This window comes from Mugil cephalus, chromosome 1 (genome assembly GCF_022458985.1).
Source record: "Mugil cephalus isolate CIBA_MC_2020 chromosome 1, CIBA_Mcephalus_1.1, whole genome shotgun sequence".
NCBI classification, from domain to species: domain Eukaryota; kingdom Metazoa; phylum Chordata; class Actinopteri; order Mugiliformes; family Mugilidae; genus Mugil; species Mugil cephalus.
In genome coordinates this window covers 8299127-8311415 of record NC_061770.1, presented here as the reverse complement: position 1 = coordinate 8311415, position 12289 = coordinate 8299127, and the positions used below count along the sequence as shown (strand labels likewise).

The 12289-nt window shown below is 40.0% G+C and overlaps 1 protein-coding gene across 1 annotated transcript; it reads left to right on the top strand.

Annotated features, from left to right (window-relative positions):
- Window positions 1-829: 829 nt before the first annotated feature.
- LOC125018422 lies at window positions 830-7259 on the top strand. Its single transcript, XM_047602288.1, has 5 exons — window positions 830-966; window positions 1073-1195; window positions 4171-4384; window positions 5066-5250; window positions 6702-7259. Exons 1-5 carry the CDS (start codon window positions 940-942, stop codon window positions 6759-6761), a joined length of 609 nt encoding a protein of 202 aa, XP_047458244.1. The 5' UTR covers window positions 830-939; the 3' UTR covers window positions 6762-7259.
- Window positions 7260-12289: the final 5030 nt, after the last annotated feature.

Genomic DNA, 12289 nt, shown 5'->3' with positions numbered 1-12289 from the left:
TAACGGGTGAGGTTAATAGCATTGTCCATCTTGTGACAATACTGTCACAAGATGGATGTATGGATGAATGTTCCTCTAGAAACTTTTGAACCTGTCGTTGATGTGGATGTTACTTAGACATGTAGCAATGACACTCTCCGATGGCAGCAGCCTGACACACACACACACAGAATGCTTTAGGAACTACTAAAGTATCTGTGGATGATAGGACCCAAAGACCCCCATTAGCAACATCCCGTTTCCAGACACCACAGGATGCCCTCAGAAGACCCATGTCTATTCTCTGATGAGTCGCAACTGTTCTGGAGACGCAAGCGAGACCTACACAATATTAGGAAGGTGGTCATAATGTTATGTCTGATCAGCGTGCATAAAGTGTTATCTAACTGTTATGATCAAGGGCTTCCTGTCAGGAACGTGTCTGATTTCAATGAGAGGATAACTGGTCGTTTTGCTGCTTTGAAAAAGAGACGTGCAAAGTTCCAAAACATAAACAGTGAGTTATGTGATTGCACATATGCATGCAGTTGGTTGTAAGTTGTTGCTCGTGCTACTGTTACTCGAGTTTAATTTGGAACAGTTCGTTTTCAACCCTGAATTAAAAAAGTTTTTGTTAAGTCCAACTCTTAAACCACTGGACGTCAGCATAAAACCATATTCAGTGGTCTTCAGGAATAGTGCAGGGCAAGTGAACTGAGATTCATTTGTAAAACTTTACACATCATAGAACTGTTTGTTGACTGTATGAATATGAACTACAATAAAACAACAACTGTTTTGTTACTACATCAAATCACCATGAGGTGGCATATGTGCACTCTGGTTAACTCTTGTACCACAGACGCACCTCTTTTACAGGAAACTGATTCCTTTTTACGATGAAGTGACAGGAAAGCAGAACCTTTGCAGCTTACTCTAGTACCACATGAAGTGTTAAAGATGTCCCAACCAGTATTGTTCATCAAGGTGAGACCAGAATGTTAATTTGTCTTTACAATTCAAGCTTGTTAATATTTGTTGATCTTTCCAGCCATCCAAATACTCTCTGAACATGACTGGTTGAATATTTCAGCTGCTCTTGGTGGTTCATGTAGCCCATCTTCAAGAAATCCATGACTGCAATGGAAATGCCACACTCTGGTGTCCAGGCGTCAAGAGTGACCACATGGATTTTCTGTCACTGGCATGGTACAAGGTCAGTAACCCACCTCAGACTTTCAGACCAGTGACAAGTTCAAAAATGAAGCGTCTCAGAACCACTTAGGTTCCGAGATGTTGGTGGATTTCCTCATATGAACTGTTTGCTTCAGGTTCTTCCACAACATTTCTATTGGATTAGACTTTGACTTGGCTGCTCCTTAACATTCATTTTATTCTCCTTTAACCATTCTTTTGTACAGTACCTTGTGTTCTTGGGCTCGTTGTCTTGAGACTCAGTTTCTCTAAAGATCCGTCTCACGGGCATATGTCCTGACGCTGTCGTTTAGAATTCACTGGTATAATTCAGAATTCATTGGTCCATCAATGATTTCAAGCTGCCGTGGCCACAGCAATACAGACTCAAACGAGGACATTACCACCTCGTTTCATGGACAGGATGAGATTGTGATGTTTGAATGCAGTGTAGTCTCCAGACATGAGACACACATTTAAACCAAATAGTTCTACATTGTTCTCCTCTATCCACAGAACATGTTCCCAATAGTTAGTTTTGGTTTTGTCCTCGCCAAACACCATGGTCGTTCACAGTGTTCTCCTGTTGATGGACCAATGTGAAAGAGGCATTTGGCTGCTTAGAACTTTAACCCTAAACCTTAGTAGACTCTACTTTCTCAGGAAGCTCGGGTCCTTCACTCAGTGCGTTTACATGCAGAGCTTAATTAAGCTATGCTCAAAATTCGACTTTCTCACTACAGTTCTTGTCCCAGTTTACATGCAGCGCAAGAAAATCGAATAACTGTTCTCCTCTTCCACACTAGGCGGTGATACGTGTCTTTTGAGCGGGTTAATACCATGTTAATATGGCCCGATTTCCAGGTGACCTATTACGTGATATAACCAATGTTAGGCAAGTTACTTTTAAAAAGTAATTAGTTATAGTTACTAGTTACTTCTCCCGAAAAGTAACTGAGTAAGTAACTGAATTACTCCACTATAAAAGTAACTAGTTACTAGGGAAAGTAACTATTGCGTTACTCTTCCTTTTTTTTAAGTTGTTTTATGTTTAATAATTAGAATTTTTTCTTAGCAGGTTTGCATAGAGTAGCATGCACAGACATGCTTACACAGAACTTTTAATATTTATTGTACTTCAGACCCCAACTGGTAGATGTGTACCGCTTTAACATCGGCAAAAGTTCCGGGTCAGACCTCCAGCTGTGAGAGCTGCGTGCCTGTTTTTTCCTAACCTCATACGTCATCGCGTACATTGCAGATAAAGTTGCAGTTTGTTGATGACCTGAAGACTGAACCGGTCAAACCTCTGCTCTTTCAAAAGGCTGCTGATATTAGAATAAATCACTGTGTCCTCTACACAGCCCGATATCTGCTGCAAAATCCCCCCTTTTCTCAGATGCAGAGTGCTGCCATGATCGTTAAAGTCAGCCATGTCAGGCCGTCGAGTCAGAATGTAACAGGCAAATATGAGTCAGAGAGAAAAACCCGGGTCGACCCGGTCCAACCAGTGACGGATCGCAGTTTTTCTTCCACGTTCAGCAATGCTGCCGCTTACATCTGGGTGTGGGTGCGGGTGTGATTTGTGTATAAACTGAACACTGTCTGTGATTGGCTAATCGTGAAAACCTATTGCACTTTAGACAATCATTATCACCTGTGCGGCTGTTTCGCCCCTCCCTCCTCGCGGCTCCCGTAGGTGAGAACCAGGTAACGCGCCTTATTTAATTTTCAGTAACGAAAATGGCGTTATAAAGATGGAAATAGTAATTAGTTAGATTATCCCGTTACTGAAAAAAGTAACGCCGTTACTCCCATCACTGGATATAACAAAAAAGAGTCATTCATGCGGCAGACCGGTATTTTAAACAACAACCAGATGGATAATAGTACGTTTTTTAATCTTATACGTAATGTTCGCGCTACTTCTGATGCAGGTAAGATCCGCGCTATCCCTCAGACGGCTCCGTTTCTCGTCTTCTTCTTCTACGATTGGCTTTCTCGGGTCACGCGCCAGCGCAGCGGTGGTGGAGCATGCGCACACGCATTATCCGATGAAAACTCCGATTCCAATCGCATTATCCGGGTGTCTCAATCGGACAATGAGAACTCCAATTTTACATACACTTAAGTTCTCCTGTTATAGTCCGATTAAGGCAATAATTCGTTTTTTTCAAGTGCATGTAAACGCACTGAGTGTTCTCCTGTTGATGGACCAATGTGAAAGAGGAACTTTAACCCTAACCCTTAGTAGACTCTACTTTCTCAGGAAGCTCGGGTCCTTCAATGTGTGTAGCAAGTGCCCGTTCTTTGCCTTGGTTTGTTGGGGGAGTAGTACTAGCAAAAAAGACATCCGTACGAACAACAAACTGATCTGGAAGCATGGACATGTGATTGGTAGAGAGTTGGAGTCATTTGTCTCAGTGAGGGACAGGAGGACACTGGATAAATTGCTCTCCATTATGGACGGTCCATCCCATCCACTTTAGAGGGTCAGGGAAGCTCATACTCCAGATTCAGCTCCCGTAGTTCCCGTAGTGAACGCTACAGAATGTCTTTTTTTCCTTATTTTATCCAGCTGTACAACAGCTCATCTTTTTGCAACAATTAAGCTACTTTGATCATCAGAAAGCTCCTAGTCTGTGCCATCATATATTTCCACAAACGTGCGTTGTCAAGATCAGACTGTGACAGGCTGATTAAACGAGACAGGACACTGGACACCACCCGACGCTCATTAAGTAGATCAGAAACACTTAAGAGGTGGCCTCTAATTTGGCCTTGAAATTAACTTGTAATCTCAGAGCACATACTTTTGCAACTCATTGTTAAATTTCTGAACAGACAAACATTAAAACATAACATTTCTCCTTCATTTGTTTGATTGGGTTCTCTTTGTCTACTGTCAGGACTTTTGTGAAAATGCGCACAGTACAGTATATATACTGTATATGTTCCTGAGATATAACAATGGATATCTGTTGTTACTTTGAACAGCACATTGACCAGAAAAAACATGGCATCATCAGGATAAGTAAAGGAGACAAGACCCCGCAGATCTACGAATTCCATCGGCCGGCCTATTTTGGAAAGAGACACAGTCTGCTGCTAACCAGTGTGAAACCTGAAGATTCAGGCAAATACGAGTGTGCCATCCATGCAAATGTGGGGCAGAAAAACGATTTTCAGTTTGTCAATCTAGTGATTCGTGGTAAGCATTGAATATTATATCCCAGTGTTTTCTATTTCTAAATTAGGAATTTCTTATTCAGTTGTAACATGTTGATGGTTGCATGTGTAGCAGATTATTTCCCTCTATATTTGACAGCTACAGGATCAAGTTCATATGAACACATCTGAAACGTGACAAAACGTGAAAAAAAAAAAAAATAATGACAAAAAGAATTGTTTTACAGCCAGTTAAGTTTCCACATACAAACATAAAATAATGTGCTAAACAGGAAAATCCAAGTGCCTTGGTTGCAAATTGGCCAAATACTCATTATAATCTGTATTTATTCAGATAGTTCGATAAAGTAGTGTTAAGCTGACAAATCAAATTCATGACCCAAACATGACCCTCAACCCTCACAACATGTTTTTTTGTCACATCAGAAATCAGACACCTCAATTTTCAAGCATGAATAACACTTTCCACTGACATTCAAACTTTTTCCATTTACATTTGACAAAACATTTCAGACCTGAAAGTCTCATCTTCTACAACCACCCGTCCTCTCTAGGGTCGCGGAGGCTGCTGGGGCCTATCCCAGCTGACCTGAAAACCTTCCTAACCTGATTTTAAAGAACTCCTGAAGCATTTCTGTATTGAAGATTTTATTTCGCATACTAATCTTATTTTGCTTTTGCTTTATATTTTCTATAAATGCAGAGTGCTCGACCCAGGCTGTGCCGACAACAGCAACTGAGCTGACAGTTACAGCAAATATGTTGAACTCAACTCCCTCCAGCCTGCCCTGTAACCAAGTAGCCCAGGACCTGCCAGTCGTGTGGAGCATCCTTGGCTATGTGGCAGTGGCCTTGGCCAAAATCGTTTTACCTCTTATCAGCCTTAAGGTAAATATACTGTATTATTTATCTGCACTCAGTATAGGGATTTGTCATACAGCCGAGTCAGATGTATTTATTGTTAGAACACAGGATCAGTATTCTTTATGGGTAAGTAAAATGTGACAAAACAAAGGAGATCAAAATAAAAGGGGGCCATTATAAATGATCAGGTACTCAAATTCAATCCATAATTCTTTCATACACTTCTGAGTAACAGGAAGTTCAATGAATGTGGTTACTGGTCAAAATTATCCATTAATTGGTTTGATTGTTTTGATAAGGGAAGGGAACAGCGGAAAATTAGTTTCTCTAAAATAATTCCTCAGTTCTTCCTATAATAATCACTCTGGTCACGGTTTAGCTTTAAAACTGATAAAATGACAATTTCACATAAAAACAAAAATAATTTTTTACTACCACTTTCATAAACCAGCTCAATCCACTCTGCTTTACCTGAGTGGAATAGTAAGTTTCAGCTAATGTCTCAGCAATGACTACAGTCATGTGTGGTTAAAACAAGGATCTGTTAAGAAAAAAAAACAAAACCCACAGTACTCTACCTACTCACACAGTAGGAAGATACAATTAGATAAAAGTTGGGGGATGTAAGCAACAATAAGCAGCTAAATATCAGAAGAGCAGCCAAAAAGCAGATCTAAAGCAACATGACTCCAGAGGAATGGTACTGTGGCTTTGTGACGGCTGAATGTGTAAAAGATGGCCAAAAACAATTGGTTATCACTGCTTTCCAGAAGCTGATGTCAGTGGTGACTCAGGCCAAAGAAAGCTTAGAACAGGAAGTAAGACAAAGTCAGCTCAAAACAAATCTGAGCACAGTCAACATTTAAGACAGCCTAAGAGGACATTTACAAGATTATATAACTATTTTAACCGAGCAAGAGGACTGTTGTAACGTTTGAGTGATCATCGTGACTATTCACAGCGTACACACACACACACAAACTCATACCACTCATATAAATAATAAAGTGCCACAGGAGTGCATTCCATTCAAGGAGAAACACATTATCAGAGGTCTTGCTGAATAACTTTGGTTTAGTCACCACATTAATTTGTGTGAAAACAGTTCAGATGTTTAGAGAGAACCTTGTTTTCTTCACATTGGGATGTTTTTTCTCTATCTGTGGGATCTGTAGCTGCAGCAGACTGTTGTTGAGTAGGTAGTGAAGAGATTGAAGTAAAGTCACTCCTACTCTACTATTTCCTCCACTTTGAGGGGTTTTCTACCTAAAGTAAATACCATGAAGTGGGTGGGCTTCACTTCCTCTTAAGGCGAGGCACTGTAGGTGAATAGGGTAAAAATTTAAACTAATAGATATCACCATGAAACTTCTACAGTTGATTACTTGCATATATGCAATATTTTTTTGCATTGCAAGTTTTCTGTTAATTTATGTTTAACTTTAGATGTGTTCTGTCCCTCTGCAATAATTCAGGTTATTCATATCAGGTCTTCGAGACGATGGCGGAATAGCAGGCTTCTGCACAACTTCTGAACGGCCGTTTGTAAATATGTACATTATATAAATCTGCAACTATTATCAACTCTATTTTTAAATTTGCTAAGAAGCATTTGTGTACTGTTTCCTCTTGCTTTTGTTCAGTTCTTTAAAATGTGCAGAACTTTCCCACCTGTGGCTGGTAAAACAGAGCAGTAGGAAGAGAGATGAGTGTGGCTGCAGTTTCTGGAAAGGAACAAAAACCACAGCTCTGCTCACTCCTTTTGTAAACAGCATCTGTAGCAGCATGTAACTGTTGAACATACATACATACATACAACTTAATTAACTAATGCTGCTTTACCTTAAACTGAACGTCATAGGACTGCGTACTGGAATGCATTTATGTACACTGGTGTAATTAAAGAACTGACAAGTGAGTGTAGGATGATAATGTTCCACTGTTTTTTACTGTGCTGTTTATAAATGTGAAACATATAATACATGTTATGTAATAAAATCATTTAATTTAGTTTAAGACATCAAAAAAAATAAAAATAAAACCATTCTGAAAAATTGTTTGTGAACTTACTTGTGGGGACATTAGTTTAACAACATTTTCCAACTCCAGATTTTCTTTGATGGGGCATCTTGAGTTTTGGAGTAAAAACCTGTCTAAAAAGGGGACGCATTCAGAAAGTCAAATTTTGAGCATAGCTCTGTAAACGTAGTAGGCGACCGCCTGTGTTCCCTTTCAATTGAAGCTGAGAAAGAATTCAGAAGTTGGAGAAAAAATTATTTTTATTGCAGAAAAATGGCCAAAGTGTTCTCCTATTGGTTTATAAAGCTGGACAGAGGGAATACATGGCTGGGGCCTTTTGTACAAATGGATTACAGATCTCACAAAAGGCCCGGCGTCTCCCTCTGGGAGCAGCTCAATACAACCACTGTAAATAAATGGGAACAGAACTCCATCTGCTGGCAAATCCTCAGACAACATCCCACACATCAAGATTAACTCTACAGACCAGAAAGCAATGTTTTGTAGCGTATTCATGCTGCTAGTAGCCATTTTTATTTATATTTCTACTTATCTTATCGTACTTTATTTATCTGTTTTAGTCACTGTTTACTAGTATCTACACTGTATCTAATGGTGTCTATATTATAGTTACTTAGTATCTATATATTATAGTTACTAGGGGTAACAATCGAGAAACCTGAGTGCAAAGTTTTGTTCAATCTCATGCTTCTGTATGGTTGTGAATGACATATAAAAATCCTTGAATCCTAACTAAAGGTCGAAAATATGTATAACAATGGAGTGGATTTGATTTTGACGTTGGTGGGGACACAGAAGTTCTCCAAGGCAGCACTCCTGAGAGTTTATTTTTTTTTTGTTTTTGTCTTTTTACATTTACATACATTATTTTACTTCACGTAGAGCTGTTTAATTAAGCAAATGATCATAGTCAGAAGAAAATCAGTAATCGACATGTTTCTGCAACATTATGGGTTAAAACAACTGATGAAAGACAAGGAGACAATTACTGCCGTCTTCGGTGATATTCAGTTATTGCCTGAGCAAAAAAAAAAAAAAAAAAAAAAAAAAAGGTTTTCACTTTCACACAGTTATCACGTGCAATTTATTCCCCCAAATTTGTAGGGAAAATACAACAAAGATTCTAGATGCTCGTGAGTTTTTCACACAAACATGAAAATAATAAGTAAAATTGCCTTTTATTCAGTATGTGTACTGATGAACATGTACGGTAATATAACCTTGAAGTAACTTACACTTCAAAAGATCTTCTTTCTTTGACATGCTTTAAACACGGACAAACACAGACGCGACAACGCACTGTCGCCTCCTGTTCAACTAGCATTAATAGCGTTACAGCAGATGGAGTGACAGCGGGGACGGCCAATCACATGTTAGCAGGAAACCGGGAGAACCAATCGGAGAGCGACGTTTTGGTTAGAGGCGGGGCTTCTAGCAGAGACCGGCTGTTAACCCTTGGTGTGCCGCCATAATTATCTAAACACTACGGACAGCGGTTGTGCTCACCCACTAGTGTCTAGATATTGGTAGAGACGTGTGCCTGGCCTCACTACCCAGCTCTACGATCCCGCTTGACCAGTTTGATAAAGAAAAGTGTGACTGAAGTGTGACTGATAAGGAGATCACAAGGTTGACCACAGACTGGAGGGGTGCACTCCTGTTCTTCACACTCCCTCCTGATTGCCATTGTGCCACAGCTCACAGTTGTCTACATTAACACATCTCCTCTGCTACACCTCACCCCCTCTCCCTCACCACTGCTGTGCAGCAGGAATCATCTGAACAGTTCAAAGGTTTAATCTTCAGTTAAAATCTGATTTTAATTTTCAATTTGACAAAACAATGAATTGATGCAGTGATATTTAACGTAACAGCATGTGAAGAACAAACTGGAGAGATTTTTGACCAGGTAGAAAATAAAAACCAGTTGAGTCTACCAATCAGTCCAGATGCGCGATGACCTTTGTGGCTCTCTGCACTGGACAAAGACTTTAGTAAAAGGAGACGTTACCTTTGACCTATAAAAAGGATTTTCTAGACTAACTGTTAAGAGGCTTGATAGATGGATAGAGATGAGGAATTGAGCAGGCGGATGGCTTATGAGAGGGAAGGTTTCCTGTAGCATTCTTTGAGACAACGGAGTTGTCTTGAAAAGTTTCCTGTCTGCAGCCAATGAAGGATTTATAGTAAAAGAAAAGACGAGAGAGCGCCAAGCTTCAGGAGTCTCTGTGTCTCTGTGTCAAAGACACAGCATCGTTTGGTTTTGAGACTGCTGCAAGAACAAAGGCCTCAGAGACCAGCTGTGTGGTGATATTTCTAATGTAGGTGGGCGCCTGACCACAAAGAGATTAGAAAGGGTGTCTCATAAGTGTGTTGAACTGGTTGGGAGGCTGAACGAATTATCACACGCGGTGTTTGGGGGCACATTAGCAGACGCATTTGATACAACTCGTAAATAATAATTCATCCTGGAGTGTTTGATGAAGATGGCCAAGAATTGAACTGTACAATATAAGCTTGAGTAAAGCTTGATTGAACCTTATGACACAATATTTCCCATAGGTTAAAGAGATGTGTAACAGAATATCAGCTACCTAGCTAGCAGTGTCAACCAGCGTCGGACACGAAAATCTCGCTGAGGCGTGGTTTTCACTGTTACCGGGTTGTAGAACGTTGGAACTTGGTTCCTGGCTTCTTCAACTTCTGCCTTGCTAAATCAACAGCGAGCAAGCCCATCATAAGAAGAGTACAAAATCTCAGTTCTCATAATTCAGACACAAATAGAACTCTCTTGGGTCGAAGGAAGCCAAGTCAGCGCAAGGGTCAGGAAACATCTGGGGATGTGGTACAAAGTGTGCCTGTAGAGGCTCATTATGGACCCGCCGGACCTTAATTCACTTTTTAAGATCAGTGAGGAGGGTTAAGGATTATTACTATTATTATTATTATTAAGAAACACCTGACAGCATTTCCGCAAGCTTTGGTGTAACTCTAGCATGTACATAGAGCATGAACCCAGATGACTGCGAAGATGCGGTGGTGGTGCATTGTTCCACTGCGTAAGGAAAGACCAGGATTGCAGGCAGAATGAAAGTAAGTTAGAGAAGTCAAGTATGCAATGGCAGAAAGTCCAAAGACAATCTGGAACAAAGTGAATGGGGAAACACTGGTACAGTTACGTCGAGGACTAACTGGAAGTAGACAAGAGGGTCAGGAATGACAAGACACTGACAGGAGTTTTTAGGTCACTAAACAAAGGCTTTTATTACAGTCAGTGTTAAACCCGAGGAATGACAAGGAAAGGTCAGTTAATAATACCTCTTATCTCCTAGCCTTTAACAATCCACAACTTTCAACAAGCGTGCCACTTTTCAACCCATCCCGACCTTAAAAACCTTGCATTGTCCTTAGAGGTTTAATGAATGGAGGATCTTCAAAGGCTCAAAACAACAACTGTCCTCCAATACTGGAAAGAGCGCGTGTGTGTGAAGGGTCCAAGGTTTTATTATTCCTCACATCCGATCCCTCATCCAGTATCTGGCTTTAGATGGCAGCATTGTGAAGAAGTCACAAAATACTGACTTCACATTTCAGCCCAGCATGATCTTCGCACTGGGAGACCTGAACATCAGCTTTAAATTCTGTCCTGAAACAAACTCTGCACAGCACCCAACGACTGGCTGTTTTGAATTAAGATGTTGTGCAAGAACTCTAGCAACTGTGACTAATACAGTTTACTGCACTTATTTTTTTTCCATTTCTCACTTAAGATATAACAGCAACAACAAGCTCCTTAACTGCACAGTAAGCAGTATCTTTTCTTTTTTTTTCATCTTTCACATTCAGTGTATTTTTTGAATGTTTTGTACTGTACTTATTTGTACTGAAATTGTTTCATAAATGCATTAACTGTAAGATTCAGTGTGCCTTTATTTTAGGTGCCTGCATTTTCTCCATCCAGTTATCTAAATAAATAAAAAAAAACAAAAAAACAAATCCAATGATGGATTACATCAGCGCTCAGTATGTGGAAGATGTACACAACATCACTGCTGTTACTCTGCCTTGTCGCCAAAACTATCAGAGGAAATAGGCCAGAAACCAAAGGACACAAGACTTCAAAAAAACCTCATGTGTCTGTTTGTGACACCTCTATAAAGGAAAAACCCCCACTGCAATGGAAAGTTAAACTCTATCTGACTCGGTTCAAGCGGTATAAATCAACCACAGAACTTTTGATACAGAACATTTGGGAAACTGAATAATCCAGTCATATTTGTAGTCAAACACTGAGCTTCACTACGATGCCTTCACTGACAATGGTCAACCGCTATAAACTAAAGTAAATATTAACTTCCCCAAAGTTTATGCTTGACAGATTGCTTAAAGGATAATTCCAGTTTATTTGGATGTGAAGTATTTTCTCACTAATGTGAGTGACCTGAGTCATGCTACATTTGCACTCTCCATCTCTGTTGCGGAATTCGGGTGGAAATGGAAAAGGGCACAAAAATGTTCACACTCTGCCCCCGAATAACTCCCTGCAGCATGGAGCATCAAAATAAAGGGTGAATAGGTCAGCGGGCAAGAATCCACAGATGGATGTCCCTATTCAGTACAGTAGGTACAAGCATGGAGCATGGAGCAGGTCATGGTCCAGTGTTTAACGCTCATGTTAAACAGCTACAGGGCTACGAATCAACCTTTTTACTGACACAGGAAAAGTCTTGTCTCCGGCAACCAATCAATATTTGCACAAGATGTTAAAAGAAAGTGGAGTGTATGAGTTTTCAACAAGCTATTTGGTCCCTTTTAAAATGGTTTGATAAATTAGGTTGGAAGCTATTTATTTTGCCTGTGTCAAATTGCCCAGTAACGAATTAAAACTGAATAATCAATTGTTCATAATATCAAATGATCAGATTAATGAGATCATCAGCAAAGGCTGCTTTTGCTTCTGCAGTTTATATAAACCCTGAATAACTGTTGCAACACTTATCATCAGATTTAGACATGTTTTCCC

Coding starts and splice junctions, on each gene's coding strand:
- LOC125018422 (XM_047602288.1), top strand. CDS start 940: ATGTCCCAACCAGTATTGTTCATCAAG. Junction 967..1,072: donor AACCAGTATTGTTCATCAAG/GTGAGACCAGAA, acceptor TGAATATTTCAG/CTGCTCTTGGTGGTTCATGT. Junction 1,196..4,170: donor TGTCACTGGCATGGTACAAG/GTCAGTAACCCA, acceptor TACTTTGAACAG/CACATTGACCAGAAAAAACA.